The sequence below is a fragment of the Ciconia boyciana genome, chromosome 19 (assembly GCF_034638445.1).
Source record: "Ciconia boyciana chromosome 19, ASM3463844v1, whole genome shotgun sequence".
NCBI lineage: Eukaryota > Metazoa > Chordata > Aves > Ciconiiformes > Ciconiidae > Ciconia > Ciconia boyciana.
Genome location: NC_132952.1, coordinates 3,300,933 through 3,323,465, shown reverse-complemented (window position 1 = coordinate 3,323,465; position 22,533 = coordinate 3,300,933). Strand labels below are relative to the sequence as shown.

At 41.0% G+C, this 22,533-nt stretch overlaps 2 protein-coding genes across 8 annotated transcripts in view; both read left to right on the top strand.

Annotated features, from left to right (window-relative positions):
- The first annotated feature begins 174 nt into the window (after positions 1–174).
- TNFRSF1B (TNF receptor superfamily member 1B) lies at positions 175–18,487 on the top strand. 3 transcript variants are annotated; one of them, XM_072884160.1, is made up of 12 exons: positions 446–498; positions 1,057–1,104; positions 7,873–7,924; positions 8,030–8,132; positions 10,308–10,436; positions 11,576–11,725; positions 12,613–12,706; positions 12,791–12,984; positions 13,810–13,884; positions 14,846–14,883; positions 15,344–15,614; positions 16,188–18,487. In XM_072884160.1, the coding sequence occupies exons 1-12, from the start codon at positions 461–463 to the stop codon at positions 16,484–16,486; spliced, it is 1,491 nt and encodes a 496-aa protein (XP_072740261.1). In that variant the 5' UTR covers positions 446–460; the 3' UTR covers positions 16,487–18,487. The 3 variants fall into 3 exon arrangements, with proteins under 3 accessions (XP_072740263.1, XP_072740261.1, XP_072740262.1); XM_072884161.1 differs by lacking the exons at positions 446–498; positions 1,057–1,104 and adding an exon at positions 4,143–4,187 and having other exon boundaries at positions 7,898–7,924; XM_072884162.1 differs by lacking the exons at positions 446–498; positions 1,057–1,104; positions 7,873–7,924 and adding an exon at positions 175–318.
- Positions 18,488–19,018: 531 nt separating this feature from the next.
- Positions 19,019–22,533, top strand: part of VPS13D (vacuolar protein sorting 13 homolog D) — a 111,430-nt gene continuing 107,915 nt past the window's right edge. For 3 of the 5 annotated variants that reach the window (XM_072884143.1, XM_072884146.1, XM_072884142.1), the window contains exons 1-2: positions 19,019–19,136; positions 21,773–21,941. In XM_072884143.1, the coding sequence (XP_072740244.1) occupies positions 21,845–21,941 (97 nt within the window). In that variant the 5' untranslated portion in view covers positions 19,019–19,136; positions 21,773–21,844. The remainder of the gene's footprint in view (positions 19,137–21,772; positions 21,942–22,533) is intronic. The other 2 variants (XM_072884145.1, XM_072884144.1) reach the window with 1 other exon arrangement.

Here is a 22,533-nt window from a genome sequence, read left to right as displayed (position 1 = left end):
TTGCGCCTGCCGAGAGCCTCTTCCAAGATCCCTGAAGTAACCTTCGCGTCCGGCCGCAGGCGTCACCGCTATCTCAGCCGGGGAGCGGCGGTCAGACCCGCATCCGACGCAGCTCCCCGGCCCCGTCCCCGCGCCGCCGCCGCCTGCCTTGGGGCGGTGCCCCCGGGCCGGGCCCGGGCGCTGCCGGGCAGCCGCCAGCTCCGCCCCGCGCCCGCCGGCGGCCTCACTCGGCGGCCTCACGCGGCGGCCTCACTCGGCGGCGGGATGGGGCCGGGCTGGGCGCTCCTCGCCGCGCTGCTCCACGCCGCGGGCGGCCGGGTGAGTGCGGGGCCGCGGGCAGCCCCTGCGGTGCCCTGCCGAGGGGAGGCGGGGGGTCGGTCCGCCGCTCTGCGGGCTCCAGCGGCTTCTGTGGCTGTAGGGGCTGCAAAGCGGGAGTGCGCCTGGTGCCACGCAAGGTGTAATGCGAGCGGGCATCGTTTTACTGTTATGCTTGCGGAGGTAATGCAAGCGGGCATCGCTTTACTGTTGTGCTTGCAGTCCCTCGAGTTACCTGTCTCCCTCTGCTCGTACTGAACTCGGTGCGATCTCTACAGGAGCCTCAAATCCCACTCTGGGACTTCTTTAAAGCTCGTCCTGCTCCCTTTGGCTATGTCGTTGTTATTTCCTGGCTTCCTAAAGCAATGACTAATCGTTTTTCCTGGATTTTCACTGGAAACGGGTTGATTTTTCAGGCTTGTTTGAATAGTTGCAAAAACTGTGAGTGTCCTGGCAAGTGCAGTGTGTAAATCTGTATGCGTTTTACACCATTGTTTAAACAGGAAGACCTTGTTGTGCTCTGTTGGATCCCTAAAACTATTCCCTATTTACATAGAAAAGCCCTTTAATTTATAAGACCTGATGTGATGCAGCTGTGACTGTTCTCTTACATCCAGCTGTAGCACTATTTGGCAATGTATGCTTTTAACTGTTTAAACCAAAGAGCTTGATGGGATCTCTTTGACTTTGTGTGTATGCTGTACTGGTATATTATTAGCATTTTTCTATCTGATTTCAAAGTGTCCTGGATTGTGAAGATGAATATGGAAATGCTGCTGAGATGTCCAGGTCATTGCTTTTTCATGGGATGTGTGTGTTATTTACATGTTTATTTAATCATATTAATTTAGCCCTGGTAAGACAAAGGTTCAGTGAAACTAGGTGAGGATGTCAGAATGTATATTGAACCTGGAATTACACAGTGGTGTTTTAAGGAGTACTGGGTGCTATAGGGGGTTGATAGTATATTAAATTAATATTTTTAACTGCTTCTCACTCTTTTTGAATACAGCCCTTGTTTGTAAGGTGACTGTATTTTGAACCTGATTCACTGAACACCTTGGAGTGGATAGGGTAGAGCAGGTAAAGAAGGGAGAGTCTCAGAATTGTAGCAGACAGACCTTATCACCAAAATTTAAGTGTAAAGTTTTGTCATGCTTCTTGTTGAGCAAAGAGCTTTGATTCAAAAGGAATGAACTCTCCTCTCACCCTAAACGTAATAATGGAAATCATGAAGAAAATTTTCAGCATCACTTTTTGCATTGTGACAAACCAAAGAAAAGTCCATATATAAATTAGAAAACAAAAGCAGTAGTTTCAGAAATACCACATCTGCCACAGAGCTGGAAAAAACCCTGCCTCTTATATAAATTTTTAAAAGTGGTCAGTTAAAGAAAACGTATTTTAGTTTTGAGGGAGAGGAAACTGGCAAAGCAATAGTTCTTGAGTGACACTTTTTCTTGTTTTTTCTCATTCAGCTGAAATTATCTGAAAGATTCTAGCCTAAGCCCTTGTGTTACTCACAGGAACTGAACATAATTTTTGCCATTTCGAACAACTCAGTCACCAGATATTTTTAATAGAAACTTTCCCAATAGCCTCAAACCTAAGTAACTGTCCTTTGCTGAGCAGCGCCGTGTGCTCTGCAGTGTAGATGCTGATGCGTGCAGAGATCCTCTGGATGCTGCTGACTGGTTGTAGGGGAATGCTGCTGGTACATGGAAGGTGTGTTGATAACCGTGCACACACTCTGAACTGCAAAAGGACAAGCATAAACGAGATCTTGTGGAAAAATCCTGAAATAAAACTGAGCAGACTGCTCAGATGTCTCTGCTTTTTTATGGTCAGAGCTAGGAGGGCTGGGGGTGACCTGCAGCTTTGCTGTTGTACATACCCACGCTTGTGATTGTTGCATCAAAGTTCACGATGACTGAAAGTCTTAACAGAGCATTGCAAAAGCCATCTGTGATACAAGCAACCATCCCAAGAAAATTATTTGTTTCAAAAGAATAGAAAAATGCCAATTCTGGCATTTGGCCTAGGTAGAAAGAGTTATCCTCGCTGGCAGTGTTTTTGGCTGGTACACCTGGGGCATCTTGGGAAGGTTCTTCATCTGCCATCTTTACACTTAGGGCTCACACAGCTTCTCCTTTCCTGCTCTGCTCTCAGTGTTAGGTATTGCCCTGTCTCCCTTAGGCACATCTTCCAGGATGTCTCCACGTAAGGTCAAACCTAATGTCGCCAATCCTGACTTGCTGATCCTTCCTTGGGAACTTGCTCATCACTGCCCTTCTCTGACAAGTGATAAAGATACAACCTGTCTTCCTGCCCCTCAGGCCTGCAATCTGTTATTCCTCTTGCTTTCACTCCTTGTTTGCCTGAATATCTTTGCTTTCCACAGGGAAACTGTAGGTTTTAAGGCTCATCAGCTTTGACAGTGCTCATTACTGTAAGTGTCAGATCTTGATTTAGTGGATAATATCTTTTATTAGGGCAACCTTTGGGAAAACAGACCAACTTTCGGATACATAAGCCTGAAGTTTTGAAACAGAAGAGCTGGTATTCCTGAAAATGTGTGTGTTTTTCCAAACACATGTATAATAAAATATACTATGTCTTCCTACAAACTTTGACCTGCTTCTATAATTTTTGCCTGTTGTGAATAGCTTCCATATTCTATGCAGCCTTCTGCTATCTCATTCTGGGAAAATGTTTTCATATTACGGTGGTGAGTGGCAATGAGGTAGAATCCCTAACAGTAAGCAAAAAGATACAGTTTTCTCAGGGAGGGGGAATGTGGAGTTGTAAATCTGTTTGTGGCTATGCAAGGACTCCTGCTTTACAGAAGTAAAGTACAATATAGGACGGGAGAACAATTCACATAATGGACCCGTAATCTTAGCGAGATTTTTGCAGGAAAGCAGCTTTAAGAGAAGCTTTATGGTTTAAGTATAGTTGGTACAGCCTGATACAACTCCAGCTGATTTTGGTGAGACTTGCTGTTATCTGATAACTAATCTTCAATAGAAATGTTTTTGTAAATGACCAGTTTAAATATTTTGAACAGAATTCTGTTTTTTCCTGTCTTCAGCAGGTTTGGTAGCTCAGCAAACATTACCTCTTTACCTCAAGTCCTTTCCATAGCAACAGATTTTTACGTCAGAGTCCTTGGTGACTTCATTGTGGTTTCATATGCGTAAAGGAACGTTATACGCCAGATGTGGTTCCTGTTCAGACTCCTTTGTTTGACAGCTTGAGTTTGAAGAAGGCAACTGTATGAAAAGGAGATCAATAAAAATGTAGACATGTGAGTTAGGATTAAAATATATGTTTAAATACCTTTTTTTAAATGTCCTCCTTGAGTGAAAATGAATGTTATGTGAATGGATTAATATATATATTCATCCATTATATTAGTATGTTTTATTTCTATTATTGAAGATACTTAAATTTAATTACACATTAAGTCTAAGAATACAGGAACAAGCTGTAAGGCAGGAATTCAAGGAAATTATGTTCATTATAATTAATATTCAGCACATAGGGGGAATGCATTACATAGTGACATCCTGTGAGTAGTTGAGACCTGGACTTCCTCACCAATAGGTAGAGCCAGGTTGGTGCATTGGATTAAGCCCTTCTAATTTTGAAGAAGTCTGAATGCAAATCTTGTTTTGTAGTTCATGACTCAGGCTCAGCTCTGGTACAGACATTAGGGTCTCAGTTGTGGTTGGCCTCTGTACGACTGTGGGAGGGGACAGCCCTCAGGCCCTTTCCTTTCATTAGTGCTGCTCCACATGGCACAGATACAGCTGCAGGCCTGAAAATCGTGAGATACAAGCATGTTCTCCGCTAGTTTTATCTTCCAGTGGGTAGGATATAGGGAATCTTGGAAACAACTGTGCTTGTGCATACGTATTTAGAAGAGTCTGTACTAACCTCTCGGTATGGAGGCTGCTGTTAGCTCGCTCCTTTCCAGTGACAAATTAGGTCACCTCTCTACTGGATGTTTGTGGTGCAGATGGGAAAATGATTCAGACGATGCAAGGACTCTGGAGAGAGTCTTGAGTCATTGACTTTTTGTGTGTAACTTCTTAGTTATTGCTTAATACAAAGGCATTGCAAAAATCTCCCTAGTGAGTTGTGTAGTCAAAGGCAAGCATAGTTTACCCGTTTCTATGCCAAAATATATTGCTTAATTTGATTGATGTGCATAGAGCTAGACTAAATTTCATGTTTAATGATGTTTGTGCCTCTGCTGCTAGATAGGTAGGCATTTTACTTCTACTTGTACCTGTCAAATTAAATTAAGTCTTCCAAAGCCTTCATTTTGTCCGTATAAGTGTCTTAAAAGTCTTCTGCCATTAGACACTACTACCTAACGTGAGAAGTTCTAAGGCTATAACGCAAAAGATGCAGCATCAGGTTTTCCGTCACGCAATCGGTTTGCAGAACATTGAATCACAGTAAAAGCAGAAGACAAAATAAGGACTTATGAGAGATACAAACAGTAACAAAATGTAAAGATTGTGGAATAGAATCTGGCCCCTGCTCATCAGTCTTTCAGCCCACAATAGCCAATGGATCTGGATGCCAGAGGGTTTTGTTTTGGGCAGCAAATATTGTTCTGCCCAACTCAGACCTTAAAATTGGTGAGACGGCTAGAAAAAGTGGGGTCTTCTTGTAGCCAAGAAATCCAAGAGAGTTTTATACCTAGTAAGAGGCCTACACTTCCTCTGACATAGTAGGAGGTTTGACTGCTGGCCTTGACAGCTTTAATTAAACTAGTTTACATTGGAAGTAACTACTAAAATTAATGGCATCCTTCCAGTTCAAACAAAGCTGAGTTCATGTGTGTATGTAAATTGTATCTAAGTGAGTTACAAGTCCCTTTTAGTTTCCCATAATGTTCTTTGAGGACCAGTTGGCAAGAAATTGTCAATTGTATGTCACTGAGAGCCACAGCTCATCAGATAAAATTTCAGGGAGATTGTATCAGACAGTAGACATATCCTTTCAAGCACAACTTAAGAGAAATAGATGTGAACCCATCAACCAACAGGTTTTCCTGTGTCTTTAACTCACAGGGCAATATTTACAACAGACAATGCAGAGAATGAGATAAGAACATTTTTTGCCAGGAAGCCTCACCAGCAGGATAATTTGTGATGCGGTTTATTGTATTTCTCCCTTTTTTTTTTTTTCCTGTGTCTGCTCTTGCAGTGAAGTTTTATGTTTTAAAAAGACTCTCAAGTGCTTGTTTTAATGAAGTTGATCATAGTCACTACAAAATGTACGATCTTGATCTTTCTTCTTTTAATAAACAAGAAAGTAACTTAACAAAAAATACTTTTGAGAGCAGAGCCCTTTTCTTCTCCTTCATTAGATTTTAGTGTCAGTTCACATTTGCAGATGGTATGGTTTATTGTTGCCCATCCTATGAGGGTGTAATACCAAGTCCAGCGTTAACAGTTATTACTGAACCTAGAAGGTATTGAAAAGCCTTGGTTTTCTTTTTGAATTATTATGGATATTATTCTCATTAATAATGATGGAACTGGTAATGCTGAAGCCAGCCTCCTGGTTCTGCTTCAAAGTCTTCAATCCTTGTGCAAGCCCCCTTTAAATAAGCCTTCTTAACTGGAAAGCAAAAACAGAGGCCAAAGTAGATTTTGGTGATATTTGAGGCTGATATTTGAGGCTGCAGCATGGTTCCTGCAAAACTGGCTTTCTTTTCATCAAAAGACAAAGAGCAGAATTTGAAAAATGCAGCTTGTGCTCAGCAGCTGTTTCTTACTTCACCTGCTCTAGTGTTTAAGGAGAATGATTTTTTTGGGTTTTTTGTCATCCTTCCCCACCCCACCACAGTTTCTAGCTTGTTAAAAGCACCTTTACAAGTTTGTTCTTCAATTTGCAATTTGACTGTTTCTCGTTGATCTGGCTGTGAGAGAATGGGTCTGGTATTGGTGAAACCCATCCCCAGTCTCCCTGGTTTTGAGTCTTTAACTCCACTGACTGATCAGAAGAGATCGGAATTGTCCTGATGTCTGGTCAGTGTTACCAGCTTTCATAGTGTTTTAAATAGGAGTGGTGAAACTTCTACTTAAATAGTTTGCTTTCCTTTTTTCTTTTCTGGAATGAATATTGAAACTCAAGAAGGCCCTTCTCTGCCTTCACATTCTCAGGAAAGGTTCTTTTTGACACTGACCATTGAGTAGATGGGTGAAATCCTGTTTCTGATATACAGCTAGATAAGAGGTAAAATATTTCAACAAGCTGCATTAGAAAATCTTGGGTTCCTTTTAAGTAATTGTTGAGAGTGGGAAGTGTTAGTCAACCTTGTCAGTAATGTGAAGATACAATAGATAATCAACATGTTTTTTCAGCAAGGAGGAAGGATATTTTCATTACCGGCCTCCAAGGAGCTTGTTCCTGTTTTGATTTCTCTTTTTAATAAAACTTTTAAAGTACTTCTCTAAATGTATGTAGATTATACATGGAGCAGTCTCTTCAGACTGCAGAAAATTGAGCAGTGTCACATACTTTTTGAACAGCATCTTTCTGATCTAGCAGGAAACTCCTACGCTTGTGCTACCTAACATTAGCCTTTTTCTTTTGAGTGAGTATATTTTTCCCTTTGAAAGCAGATGGCAGGTCCTCAAATATTTTGACACTTGTTCATTGAAGTCACTGAGCTGTGTTGATTGGTATGAGCTGAAAATTAGGTACACTGTATTTCATGACTGTTTCTTATGCATTTGACCTGCCATATGAGGTAGGTTTTTTATTTTTAAGTCTTGTAGCCAGTCACTCCTTTTCAGAAGCAGCAGTGCAGTTTTTGGAGACATCGTTCTCAAAACATCAAGGCCTTTCTCATTCAGAAAGGAATCACAAAGTATCTGGAATGATAAAAGCCTTTTTTCCTTTCCTGTGGTGAAACAGTCCTAATAGTGCAGGGTCTTTGACTGAAGGGACGGGTTATCTTGCCTGGATATTGCATGGGTGTAAGTGAGGGCATAAGGAACATAAGCACAACAGAGAATTGAACTTGGTGTCCTGTGTCCTTTGCACCCACTGATTAAAACATTCTGTTTTCATTCAAGCATTGCAGTAGTGCTAGACCTACAGCTCCCTCTTCCACCAGCTCAGGAGGCCTGAGGGAATTAATGAGTAGCAAAGTCAATCTTCTAGTTTTCAGATAGGGCTCTAAATGTGTATAGGGAGTAGACCTACTAAGTAAGAACGTATCATTTTTAACATAGCCACTTTGCAGAAAATGCTTCTCCCCACAAACCTACAGGTAAGAATTTAGGTTTCACTGGTGTTTTGTCAAAGGTTGTTTGAATCATGGCAACTGAGAATAGGTACTTAGCCCTTTGGTTTAGGGGATGCAGTAGTGACCAGGTGTGATGCTAATCCCATAGTTCCATTGCATTCTTTTGAACATAAAACCAGGAGAAATCACTTTATTCATTGTGGCAGATCTTTGAAAAACAGAGGAACCTCTAAATGGTCTCAAGTAGCTTATAAGCTGTGCGTTCTCCTTCAACTTTTTAGCATCTGCTGCTTTGTGTTTCATCAGGCCTACATCAGTGTCTTGGAAAGGAAGGTGATTATAATTGCACTGATCTTTAAGTGTTTGTCTCCCTTGAATCTTCTGACTCTAGGGTCAGAATGAACTTGTGATTAATGATTTTCCTTTAATTTCTCCTAGGAATATTCATTGCCTTATACACCACAGTTTGCACAATGCAAAGATCCCAGCACTGAATTCTATGAAGAAGAACTTAACAAATGTTGCAGCCAGTGCCCTCCAGGTAGGTTATAATTCAAACTATTACTTTACACAGCCAAATTCAGTCAATTTTCAGATGAGCATAGTACGTTTTGATTATTTATCCATCTTAAGAGCATCGAAATTTTGCTGTTGTCTAGCTGGAAGACAATAAAAAGCTGTGACTGCAAAAATATCTGCAAAAGAGACACACTGTTCATCAGAATTGGAATCCTGTTACAAGGTTAACCTGGCTGGGGCTTATCAGGAGGTAGGCAGCTGAGCTCTCATAAGCACGGCTTTGTGCTTAGCTTTTGTAAGCACATCTTTGCATGGTGTTTTGATTAAAGTATTTTTAAGTCATCGTTTGGGGGAGGGAGCAACAGCTCACTAAGGGAATTACAAAAATTAGACAACACACGTCAGACCCAAGCCCACTAATAACGAATGTATTGTAAAACAGGGCATGAGGAAGAGCTTAGTTTCTGTACTTTGATAATATCACTTATGTAAGGGTCTTTCCATTTGACAGGTTAATCTATAATTGCTCATTAAGGGAGTTTTGTTGTCATTTACTGCAAATCAGACACTGCACGCCACTATCAGAGACTGGGTACAAGGCTACAGAAACTGTCTGCTTTGAGGTGTCATGTCTTACACTCCAGTGATAATTATTAGTGATCTTTTGTTAGCAGAAGTTGTTCACTGCAGAAAGGTGGCTATGTGGGTTTGGGGTTTTTTGGGGGGTAGTAATGCTGTTTGGGTATTTTAATAATAGCGTTTTTGCAATAAGTTGTCATTACACTGTTATATCAGACACAGCAAAAAACTGCCTATTTGTCTCATTACATGCTGAGCAAACAAAATTTGTCTCCATAAATGCTGAGTTTCTGTCAGAGAGATCCGGAAGCTGAAGCAGGAAATCAGTATATGCTGAAGCAGCCACAGTTGCTTGAATTAACCGAAAATGTCTAGATAGATCTGTCAAGCTTCCTTTGTTAAAAACACAACGGATGAAAGATGATAATTCATAGGTAAAACCTTTTTGTGTTGTGGTATGTACTGTTCAGTCTATTTCTCCTTAATTTTAATTTTTCAGAACAACACACTGTGGGCAACAAGTTGTAGGAATTCTGAAATCTTTCTTTTTATTACTATGCATTTGAATTTTTTTTAACCATAATTTATCAAAATTGAAGCCTAAATCATTAGCAGGATGTGGGAGGCAGAATTTTAAGGTTCAAGTAAGTACATGGAAAAACAAAGTCTTTGGAAATAATTTCTATGGCTCACCTCCAGGGCCCCTTCTTTTGGAGAACAGAGATTCTCCAAGCAGCTCCAAAGGCTTTCTCAGTATTACTCCTGCTTTCTGAGTGTATTTTCCAGGATATTTCTGTACAGGATATGAGACATTGACTTTTATCTTCTCCTTTCAAGCAAGGGGGAAATGGCAACTGAGGTGTTTTCCTTTCTCCAAAATGGATATGTTGGAGCTCATATTTACTTATTCCCACCACTGTACTGAATGCTGTTGTTGATGAGAAGCATTGGAGAAACTACCTCTGATAGCTTTTGATTTTGTCTGGAATGCCAGTGGCTTCAGAAACTTGTTGCTTCGATCTGGTAGGGCTGGCTGACAATGTTAGGGCTGGCTGAAGAGGTGAAGGAGAAAGAGTCAGCTCATGTCCCTTCAGTGGGACATGAGTGGTTAAGTTCTAATTTGGGTCTGTTTGTGGTAATACATTATTATGCTTTCTTCACTTGCTGCTTGTAAAGGTCGTAAGGGCCTCACCCAGACACATCATTCTAGCACGTGCCTGACTTTCAGCATGAAACACCATCCTGTTTCACCATAAAACACAGCTTCTGTGAGGGTAAAAAGGTTGTTTTATGTACCGTGGTAGCTGCATCTAAGTATATGCTAGGGGTTTTGTTCACGATTGAGGTCGCCTTGTTTTGAACATGGCTGGAATTTGCTGAACTGAATGTAGGAAAAGGGGTCAAACATGAATAACATAAAAGAAATCAGAGTTTCTCTGTGTATACGCGTAGTCCTCCTTTAAATCAATATTTTCTTGGTTTAAGTTACCAATCTGATAGCGGCAGTGAAGGGAAAGGGTTACTACAGCTAAGAATGAAACTTACCTTAAACAATTTCTAGAGATCTTTTCCAATGAGATGCTTTCTCTGTTTTGTTTTGTTTTGTTTTTTTCAATAGGTGAATATAAGACAGAGAGCTGCAGTCACAGTGTGGACACAAAGTGCAGCCCCTGTAGACCTAACACGTATACAGCAATCTGGAATCGGTCTCCTCAGTGCTTTGCCTGCTCACCACCCTGCAGGAAAGGTAGACTTGAATTATTAAAGAGGCATTTGTGACTTTAACAGCCTGCTCGAAGAGTGGGCTTGGTTTAACCTAGTCTTTTCTCCTAAGAAAACTAGGAGGTTTTATCTATCACTTGTATAGTCCCATTCTCATGCTTTTGGTACTCAGAAGATTTGGGGAAAAGAATCAGGGAAAAGTCTTGCAGGGGGCCCTGCCCCTTTTTCTTTCTAAGTCCTAAAAATGTGACACCAATCTTACATTCTTGGAAACTAAAGCACTGCATCACTAAAATAGGTACAAATGTCATCAGTAGAATAACTTCCTGCTTATACTCTCCATCCAAGGGAGCTTAAGACCTGACTTGCACAGGGGTAAATGGATAATTACATTTTCAGCATCTAGTCATTCCTCGGTTTGTCTGCTGAACTGACAACAGGAAACACATGCTGTGATATTCCTATATTGTTTTTATTTCTTTTGCAAAGGAGCATAGTCAGTGAGAGCATGCTGGTTCAGTTCGTTAAAGCAGCTTACCAGTATATAAAGTAGTACATTGTACCAACATCTGTACATTAGTCTAATAGATCATGTGCATTAACAAATTCAGTCATACTGTTGCCCATCATTTCTAACAGAAACGGGTGTAGAAAATTATCTACTTGACTCACTGGCAATTAAGGATACAGTCTAAGTTGTTTAAAGGACCTTTGGTCTCACCTAAATAGATAATCTGATGAAGCTGGTTAATTACAGTATGAAAATGTCTGTAGTAAGGTCTCCAATCACTTCAAATACAGTTGCATGATCTGTATAGACTGCAAATTTAGTATGGCCTGCAGATACTGCAGTGATGAGCACAGGTAACACAAACGTGCATATTTATGATTATGATACAATACAATGCAACTGCAGGTACAGAGTGTCAAGTGTGAATTCTACGGATGCAAATTTGTCCTTTCCTAGAGAGAGAGAGAGGAAACTCTTCTGAAAATGTAGATGTTGGGGCATACAACATATTTGTTTTATGATGGTATACTAGCCAGAAGCTGCAAAATTGTCTTCGGTTTGTGATATGTCACCTCATATTCACTTGAAACATTGCAGGCTATGATTTTAAATGTTGCTAATGACATCTTGCTTTATTCTTGTTTTAAAAACAGGGTTTGTGCAGAATCAAACATGCACTAAGTCACAGGACAGAATCTGCAGCTGCCCACCCAATGAGTACTGCATTTCAAAAATATATGAGTACTGCAAAATATGTAAAGTGCATAAAAAATGTGGAAAAGGTTACCGAGTTTCCAGAAGAGGTAATTTAATTCTGAACACTACACACAAAATAGTTTTACTGTATGAAGAGGGTTATTTTTTGCACCAATAGTCCATAACTATTTCTGAATCTGCCTCCAACTCAGTAAATTACAGGAATATTGTCTTTTAATTCCCTACAGTTATGCATTCTTTTTAGTGCAAGCATTATCTTAGCAAGTAGGCAGTAACTAGAGCAACAGTATTCTCAAGAGGCATATCCAAAAGGACACATGTTGCAATCTGTTACTACCATATATCATAAAGTTCCCCAATCCAACTTAATCTTCCTTTGTTTTGCTCTACCGTGTGATTTCTTCCATACAAGTGACTCGGATTCAAGACCACTTAATTCCTGCTTAAATCCTTGAAACAGGGCTTCAGGTTGAATTTTGGTTATGGTAAGTAATGATGACTCTACGCTGTCCTGCAGAATTAATCTGTCTTTATTAGATGATGAAGGTCATCACTGATAACGTAGCTGTCTTAAGATGATAAATAATATTCAAAGAGGTGGAACACTGCATATTTTTAAGAAATTAAGAATGATTTGAAAAGATACAGATCTCCAACAGAATGGACTAGGTGGTCAGCCTGTCAGGGACAAGTGAAAAAGCTCAGGTCTGTCCACAGTACCACATTTTAACCTTTTGGTGGGTTTTTACAGTCTTTGAAAAAGACCAACTATCAAGGGCACCAAACTAACAGCCGATTAATCTTCTGATTTGTGTTTGGGTTGGGTGTTTCAAATTAATCTCTTCTGTGACAATTAAAGACTGTATTTTGTGTACTGCCTCTGTATCACTTCCAGGATCTGTACCACAGACCTTGATTATTCATTCTTGTTCCTCACTCGATGACTAACTGGAGTTTTTCTGTTTCTTCAAAGGGACAGATAGCACAGATACAGAATGTAAACCTTGTCCTCCTGGCACTTTTTCACATGAGGAATCTTATGATACCAGCTGTATACCACATACAGTGTAAGCCAGTGTTTCTGCCTAATAGCAACCTTAACTGTGCACAGGGTTGCTTTCTTTACCAACTTTTCTTTTTGTTTCTTGCAGTTGTAAATCAGTGGCTGTTCCTGGAAACAGCGTGAATGACACTGTTTGCAGTGACTCAGGAACAGCAGTTGCCACAGTTCTACCTCACACTGTTTTGAACCCGCTCCTGACCCAAAGCTCGGCTTCTGACAAACCTGAAATAATAACTCGACCTGTCATCTTAGACTCTGTGCCTGACATGTCTCACATCATCGGTGAGCTATTAACTTATTTAAAGTCATTTTTGTCTGGCTAGGAAGCAAGTTTTATATTTAGTTCTTAGTTTCATTCTAAGACCGATTACCTGTACCCAAGCAGAACCTCAGAACAGCTGAATTAATTCAGCATGACACTGCTTGTAGTGAGTTGCATAATATTTACCTCTGCATCTGCGCTACCCCAGTGCATTCTACAGTCCTTGTAATTCTGGAAATGTTTCTAAAAATCCCCAAACTAGATTATACAAGGCATTTCCTGAGAATTGCTACTATGAAGGAGCTGGTAGAAAAGGTTGTATCTTAGATTCTGGACTGAGGCAAGCTTGACTTCATAAACCTCCTGGTGAGAGGTCTTTGGAGCCTACTGGCAGCCTTTCACAGGAAGTCTATAAGGACAGGACAGTCCTTATAGACAGGAAGGTCCTATAAAGACAAGAATTCCTTATAGCATTCACAAGTGGGGATGTATTCTCTCCTGTTCACAACCTATCCTGAAGGCATATATGTTTAGAAGCATTCTGGACTGCCTGGCCTTGTATTTAACAAGCTGTTGCTAGCCTAGAGAGATATCTTTTGTGACTGAGGCCAAAAGTCTGTCCTCACTTTTCAGGACAGGAAAATTCAATTTTATGAAGTGGTGGAGGCTGAAATGAGACCTTGGTATCCAACAACAGAGGCATCAAATGTGAATGTCAGACACACCTGATACTTGCAAATTTAGCTTTTGTAGCCATGGACAGAAACTACAAAACTACCTCTTTCTAATTACATCCTTTGTCAGATCAACCTGCTAAATAATTTATCTTTTTAATTTATTTTCAGGATCAGTAGCAGGACCATTGTTATTGGTCCTGATAATAACTATTTTGGGGTATTGCTTAGTCTCCAAAAAAAAAGGTAAGATTCATGAAGTGAAAACAAGCAGATCTGTAAATATTAGAAACCTTATTTCCTACTAATTTGAGCCTACTGGTTGACTGATGTTAGTGTCTTAGAAGACACTAGCTCTCTCTGAAGCTTTTCTCATGGTTGGATATGGATGAAGTATCACTAACAAGATTTGTTGGTGTCTAATAATGTATGAATTTATTTTTTTTTCAAGGGGACAAGGCGATGATTTACAGGTTTCTGCCTCACTAGCTGGCAACCTATAGCTTCATGAAACCCTGAGGAGCTTTTGACACCATTCCTCTGTTACATTGGGGTGAAATTGGCCAAAGGGTTCAAAGGTCAATAAAAGAGAGACTAAGAGAAAACTCATGCAAATCAGCTTGATCACATAAGGTTTGCAGCTACAGAAAAAATAGAATTTGAAAAAATACTCCAGGAATTCCATATGTATTTAAAGTAAAAGTATCTTTATTAAATCACATGGGGTGAAATTCGTCTCGATACAGTGAGGCAAATGTCCCATTCAAATCTCCCTTGTTCCTCAGTTTTTAGATAATTGTCTAAACATACAACATCCCAGTGGAGCTGGACAACTGTACAACAGTTGTACTCCTACTGGAGCTTGTAAAATACTTTGTACTTCATAATTTAAATATTAGACATTATCAAATGTTATCATTAAACAGTCATGACCGTAGTTTATTGTCATCAATACCTTTTCTCACTGACACGATACTAGAAAAATTATTAATTCATGCAGAGGATCGTCTTTGCTTTCTGGCTAAATTTAAGTCACCTTACAAAACTAATACAATATAGTTTTCAACATTTTCAAACACTGTGTGAAAAATGTACATTTGGAGTTTATTCCAGCAGCAGAGGATATCATTCAGACTAGTTAAGAGAACAACTTTTGCAGCTGAAACAAATCTAGGTGCTAATGTCTAGTGTCTTTGCTCACTTGCAGCCCTTGTATATTCTCCACCAACTACAGAAGCAGATTCGGTGAGTGGCACTCCTTCCTTTCCATCTTTTGCATTTCTTTAAAAGTTATATAGAAATCATGCAGTCATATCTAATTGCAAGGAGAAGAAAACTGCACAGCAGAAAGACAACTGGAGTGAGAATGGGGTGGTTTGGTGTGTAAGATGTACCTTACGTAACCTACATAATGTACCGTCCTCGCTTTATGTTAGGCTATATTAGCCATAAAACACAGGTGTGGTTCAGAAGACCAGACATTAGAGCCTTTGTTCCCTAGGTAATCAGGGAAGCACTGTGGGTACCTTCAGGAGACAGGTTCATTTTCTTGAACGCCTAATGAGGTGGTATGAATTTTACTTACAGTCATCCCTATGCAAATGGCAATTATCAGTGGTTTCTTTAGCTGCCTAAGTACTGACCAGTTCTTTGTTAGTGTTTTTTAAAAAGATTAATGTTTTGCATTTCTCTGCAAATGTTCCAGCCTTTTTCCCCTACAGAAAAGCAGTGTGACAAAAAAGTGAGAAATACAGGATCACAAAATTCAAGCAGTTCTGAACAGGAGGAACAGCATCTCTTGGAAACTTCTGGGTCCAGCAGTAGCTCCCTGAATAATCCAACTGGGTCTGCAAGAGTCAGTGTAATAAGTAACAAGAACAATGAAAAGAAAGAAACAGAAGGATTTCAGCAGCAACATTCAGCTGCAGAAGGCTGTAAGCTTCACAGTGGAGACAGACACAACTCTGCAAGTTCAGGTAAGAATGTATCGGAATGATCCAGAACCTCTTGAACTTTGATTATCAATTATGAGTCTTTTTAGCCGAAGTTTAAATGGCAGGATAAAACATCAGACCCACGTTCAGCAGAGAGAGTAACTTTTGAAAAGAAAAAAGCGATTGTTTTAAGTTGTCAGCCTGAGACAGTAAAGAGAGTGTGCTGAATTGAGAAAAAATTATTTGCAGACTAGGGGATCAGCGTGACGGTAGGCACTTGCCTGTGAGTGGGAGTAAGAGCCAAAGGGAGCAGTAACAAAAGAACGTTGTCAAAAGCATTGGAAATGGGAACAGATGGGTAGGGAGTTGGCTGTGATCCAGGGCTCTATTAATTTTTATGGCTTTTTTATTTCTGGGATGACATGTGGATTTTATGGTACCATAAAAACCCTAAAACATTACAGAACCAACTCCCCCAGCTTACCTAAATGAAGTGAAGCAAGAAGATATTTAGTGTCTATTTTAACTTTAAGTCAAAAACTGGATAAAGAATCCAACTGTCCTGTTCTGGGTTTCATTCTTCCATGTTTAATGTGTTTTCTGTTTATTTGACAGAACATTCTGGTAACGGAGGAACGCAGGTGAATGTGACTTGTATTGTTAAAGTGTGTAGTCCAGACTGCAGTTCCCAGTTCCCAGAACAGACTAGTTCAACTAGCATGGATTATGGAAACGCTCCCTATTATTCCCCAACAGGGGAAGGAATTCCCCTTTCAAAAGAAGAAAACCCCTTGAAAAAAGAAACTGAAATTCAGATCTCAGTGGAAAATGAGGATGACTTACTTCAAGAGTTACTTCCAGAAGAAAAGAAGTTTCCTCTGGGTATTCAAGATGCGGGGATGAAAACCAGTTAAAGGAAATTACAGATCTTGTACTGATTGACTGATAAAATTAATCAAACAACTCCTTATCTTCTAAAATAAACATTATGTTAAATGTAGCATTCCTACAGAGACTTGAAATTTCAGACAAATATAGACATTGATGCTTTTGAGGTTTTTAATCTCTTTTGTCAGCTTTGAGAGTCGAAGGATGATCTTTGCAGTTTAAAAAAATGTGAATGCTTTTTCTTTTAAACCAAATGGCCAACTCCTCCCTTTTTTCTGTGATACCTTAGAGACCTTCACCAGATTTGAAAAGGAACATTGTTCTAACTTTATGCTGTTGATTTTTTTCTGCTGAGACTTCTTGTGATGATAATTTGGGTTCAGGTATGCCACCTGTCAAGATCATGGCTGTGACCAGCCATGTCATAATTAAGAGACTGGAGTTAAATTATCACTCATTCAATGCTAATGAATTATCCATTTGATTTTAATTTTAAAACTATTGCATTCAATTTCCTATCCCATATCTTTATGGACATACTTTCCCTCATCCTCCCAGATATTTCTTTTATTATTACAGTTTGCTTTTGCTCATTATTGGACCAAACTTCTCAAATCATCCTTAAGCATATCAAGGAGTGAAATCTTTTACAGGAGCTTTTTTTACTAGATTACAACTATTATGTCTAAACAATAGCATTTCATTAGCTGTACATAGTTCATTTTATTTTAGAAAAGAAAATCTAGATTAAATAGTTGTTATCTTGTAGTAGGAAGTAGGAAGTTCCTTTTATTGACAGCTCTAAAGTTTGTCATCTTTGTGTCCTGGCTGATTTAATATGGTTCCCTGATTGATTCTGACCTCATTTTTGAGGTTAACCATAAACCTAAAGTATTTTTCCTTACGTTCCAGTGAATATTAGAGAAGATCCATGTAACTATGTACGCCAGATAGCTCATGCCCATTGACCTCAGCAAAAGGGCACTCTCTTGATGATTGCATAGCATAATCTGTAAAAAGTGGAATTGACTCAAACCTCAGAACCAGAAAATCCTGTTCTCCTTCACTTCTTGCTTGACACTGAAGACCCAACCACCTCTTACAGAAAATCAGTAGAGGTTCTCCTTGAGTCAAGTGGGAGTCTTTTGGTTTTGGAAGTCGATTTTTAGGATCCCATTTCCCATTATATTTTACATGTGTGGCTTAACCAGCAATTGTGGCGTGTGTATTCAACCAGAATTTGCAATGCAGTGTCTGAATTACATTTGAGTGAAGTCATACAGTAGGCATAACTTTCTTCTTTTATGCCATAAAAACATACGGTTGGACTAGATGATCATTGCACCTCCCTTCCACTGATCTCTTCTACCTCAAGAGCAACTAAATGCAGTAGTTATTTCTGAGGCCTTAGACTGAAAAAGGATATTTTGCAATAGCATTTATTCTACAGCTGCAGAAGAGATACAGATTTTAAAATACAAATTTTAAACTTCCACAAAAGCTATGAAGTTTACTGACATTGTCTCCGGAACTGAGAACTGCCAAACAGGTCTTTACTTCTACTATGAAGAAACCTTTAACAACTGTGTATTAAACTTGTACTTGAAAGTGATTTTCAGAAAAGACTTTGAAAATGGGCACACTGAAACTATTACAAAACTGAAGGATTTAGGCAAGAAAAGAACCTAATTTTATACAGCGCTTTGAACCTCTTGCACTGTACTGAGTGTTTTCATGTCTTGTCTGTTAGCTCCCCATATTGGGACCGCAGTGAAGAAGCAGGGGAAGGTTTTTGAAGAAGTTTTTAAATGTTAAAAAGGAGGATCTCGCTACAGCAGTTAATTTACTGGGTTTCCAAATTATGGAGCTGTGTGACAGAAGGAAAATCCAAGTTATATGTTGAAGTAGGAAAAATGTGCTTGCATTTGCTTATGAAAAGTAAAAAAAACCAACCCAGCCTGTATTTTTATAATTACATATATGTTCAAGTTTCCTGACCTCTCCATTAAACAAAATTCTGATTTTTAGAGCGGGTTCTTTCATTCCATAGGTTAAGCTGCTGCTTTCCAAGCAATTTTATTTCCTCTTGTTCCCGCCTAATCAAAAGAGGAGTGCTCCACGGCAGCCCGTGCACAGGCACTACGCTGAAGCGGACTCTCTCAACAAACACCGCTGTGCCTTCAGCCTAGATGAACAGAGTCGTCATCTTGCCCTCCAGTCCGGGCAAATGGACCTTTGACGCTTTTAAGAGCCAGAAGACTTTGCGTACTGCCACCTACTCGACACGACCGCGGCTGTGAGGGGCCCCGCGTCAGGACCCCGGCCCCACAAACGCTTCTGGCCGGGGCTCCCGGGCGGGCCCTGCCAGGGCGGGCCCCAGGCGCGCAGACGCCGGCGGCCCGCGCTCCCGCTGGCGGGACCTTCGCGTCCCCCGGCGCCGCGGCCGGCGGGGCAGCGCTCCCCGGGCGCCCCTGCAGGCGGCGCGGAGCGAGACCGGCCCCGCCCGCCCCGCCGCCGGTCGGGCCGGCTCCGCCTCGAAGAGGCGAGGGAGGCGCACATCGATAGCTCGGCGCTCCCCTACCCAGGCGTCCCCCCGTCGGTTGGCTCGCGATCGATTGGCGGGCGGTCCGCCGACCCCGCGCACCATCGAGGAGGCGGCCGCCACCGGGAGCCCAGGTGGGTACCGGCGGGCTGGGGAGGCGGGGCGGCGCCGCGACGGCGGCCCCGGGCCCCGGCTGTCGCTTCCTCCTCCGTCAGCCTCCGCTCCGACCTCGACCGCGGCTGCATGGCGCGGGCCCGGCCCTGAGGGGCCCCTCCCTGCCTCACGCCCCTCGCAGGGCTCCGCCCCGCCGTCCCGGCCCCGGGGGGGGCGAGGGGCAGCGGCGCAGCCCCTTGTCCCTGCGCCTCGGGGCCGGGGAGGGGAGCGCGGTCCCCCGCCGGGGCTCTGCGTGGCGCCTCCGCCCTCGGCCCCGTGGCCGGGCCTCGAGCGTGCCCCTCGGGCGCCTTCCCCGCGTGGTGCAGGCCGTTTGCCCCCGGCCTCTCCGTGGCTTCCTCGGAGCTCGCTCCGGCCGCCTCTGGGCAAGGTGACCTTTCGCTTCGACTCCGACAGGCGTTCCGTGCCAACAGGTCTCCTCTCTTGCGTATCTCTTCCTCCCACGATGTGTTTGCTTGCGTGGAGAGAGAGACGGGAGAGCGTCCTGAAGGCTGCTCCCCGCCCTTTTTCTGTGTCACCGGGCGCTGAGTAAAATGCCCCCCTTCTCCCTGGCACTGACAGGCGACATCGTCCCAGCTGTCTTCCCTCCTTGCCCGCAGCCTTTGCGCTGCCCGCAGCCCCTGGCCAGCTGAGCCAGGCCCCACTCCTCAATTCGGGGCCTGGCTCGTCCTCCCTGTTGGAAAAATTACATCTTTTTCCAGAAAAAGTGAGCCAGCTTTGAGTGAGGTCCAGGTTTGGACTGTGATTCTCACCCTGTTGAGTGCTTACTGTTCGTTTTCTACTATGTATGTTAAGAGAATAAAAACACTGTCACAGAAAAGAAGTGTTTTGTTTTTCTTTCCCGTGGCACAGCAGTGGACTAGAAAGTTATAAATGTAAAAGCCTTAAAACACTTGAAAGATTCCTCAATAGTTGTTTATGTTCCACGAGTTTAGGTTAAGGAGGTGATTTGCTTTATTTACAGTTCTTGTGATGACTTCAGGCATGGAATTGTTCATGCACTGGAGGTTTTCAGTCTCTGGGATGCTAACCTCTTCTGTGCTTCTGAATGTTTCTTCAAGATCTTTCCTCTGATTTGGCTCCTAACACCTGTAGATTTATTTTTTTATTTACTTATGTTTTTTAGGGGTAACATGACAAGAGTTACTGTATTTGCTTTTGTTTGAACGTCAGCTTTCTTGTCAATTTTATTAGAATAAAAATCTATAAGATAAGATGGTGGCCCCATTTGTACGAATGCTTGGTCTTTATTATGTGGAATGATACTATTACTTTTGAAAAACATTGACAAATTTTGCAAAGATAAAAATGTTAAACGTGTTTAACATGAAGATATGCTTTATTTAAATGTAACTTCCTGTCTTATTTATGATGTTTGTGTTGCATTCTGCATGACAGACTTTTCAGCCTTTTGAAAAAGCCTTTCATTATTTGCTTAATTCTGGTTATTTTATTTAACTGTATTAGTTACATATTTTCACTGGCTTGTTTTTTAAAGAAATAAAGGCTTAAATGGGGGTGCCTAAAATAAAACAAAACTCATTATGGGAAAACCCTGCATCTTAATATAAAATTTAAAATGTAACTCTTGAAGTTGTTTTCGTCTATTGTCAGATGTAAATAAGTCTGACATATCTTGCTTTTCTGCTCTGTAGCACTCAATCTTACTATACTGGCTTAGGGAGGGATGTGGGGTTGGGAGACTTTTCTAAACACAGAACTGATATATTTACTGCATTCTAACCAGAAGATATGGCCTGCATGCTTTTTTCCTTACTATAATAACATATTTGATCCTGCCCTTGCAGAAGCTAATAGTAGTTTTGCAATTCACTGGTTAAAAACTTGAACAGGGACGTAGGGGTTTTAATGGTCTGATTACCACCTAAGCGGAAACAGAAATGGTTGGAGAAGAGTATGAAGGGAAATGTTCATGTGTTTGACCAGTGTTGCTTTTCTAATGTAGCTTTTTTCCCCTCGTTGATGCAGTAATCTATGCTATCACTTGGAAAACCTCTTAGAGTAACTGTTGATGAGCTATTTATGGGACTTGTATCTGATTACTTCCCACATACACGCTCTTCCAAAAAAAGGGGTTTGGGTAGGGTGAGTTGTTTCACAGATGTCACATAAGAATTCTACAGAAATACAGTCGAAGGCTCTGGGCTGTTACTTTAGACCAGGCTTCCCAAACCAGAATGCTGGCAACTTGAAGAAAATACTGGCAGCAGAAGTTGAGGAGGCCGGTGCAGAGCTGCTTCAGATCAATGTGGAATTTTAGTCTTCTCTTTTCTGGAAGAGGATTGTAGATTGGCCTTCTTGATTATTGCAACAAAATGCAGTGTTTTAATTAGACAAAGGATGGAAAGATGAACTTAATTCGCAAATGGGAGTGGTCTGTAGTCATCAAAGCTCTATATGAAACTCTGATTTGAGACTTAAAGGACATAGCATAAAGCATTTTTTTAAGGTGGAAATCAAGCTTAGTGTTTTTACTGCTTTTTAGATTGATTACAGTAAGAATTACAGTGATAGCAGTATGTCAGCTCTGCTGAGAGTATGTTTCAGACAATCATTTTCTTCATGTTTTTTCTTTCAGAGCGAGACTAATTATGGAACAGAAATCTAGAAAATGACAGAAAAACATTAGTTGCCCTCTTCTAGGACAGTCATGTTGGAAGGATTGGTAGCCTGGGTCCTCAACACCTATTTGGGCAAATATGTCAATAACCTGAACACAGACCAACTTTCAGTTGCTCTTCTAAAAGGTGAGGCTTTGTGGTATTTTCTATAGTGTTTTCATACTGTGATTTAAAAAAAAAAGTGCTATGTTTTTGTGATAACTGGAAGGTGGAATAGAAACAATCGCTTAATACTGTGTTTAACGTTTATATAAACCCTTTTAGTATAGAGTTTTGTGCTAGCACTTTACAATGAATAGTAAATTCTCTTTTGTTCCTATCTGTGTTGCTTTTTATCAACACTGTTAAACCAGTTCATATGAAACTTTCAAAAGTAAGCTTAGCATATCTTATCAGCATGTTTAATTTATATAATATTTGAATGTAATTTTTCTTAATACTGTTCAGTAACTTTCCTATTGAGGGACTGTGGCAGGAGGTATTCTGTAGTCTTTACTTCTTATGTTTTGGTGCTAGTAGTTACTACCCTGTAATTAAGACTTATGGTTTATGTCATGTGACGTCATGTTCTGTTCACGAGTCTTGTACTTTTACAGAGTCCTCAAATCAATGCTTTCTAATTTACCTTTTGCTGCTATTATCTGCTATTTTTGGAGAGAATATTTTATAACACTTCAAAGCTTTTTTGTGCATGCTTTTTGTAATACTGAGAAAATAC

Bases quoted from the DNA above. Each gene is read 5' to 3' on its own strand.
- TNFRSF1B (XM_072884160.1), top strand. From the start codon at position 461: ATGCGAGCGGGCATCGTTTTACTGTTATGCTTGCGGAG. The intron at 7,925-8,029 runs GTGATTATAATT...AATTTCTCCTAG, and splicing joins TCAGTGTCTTGGAAAGGAAG to GAATATTCATTGCCTTATAC. The intron at 13,885-14,845 runs GTAAGATTCATG...GCTCACTTGCAG, and splicing joins CTTAGTCTCCAAAAAAAAAG to CCCTTGTATATTCTCCACCA.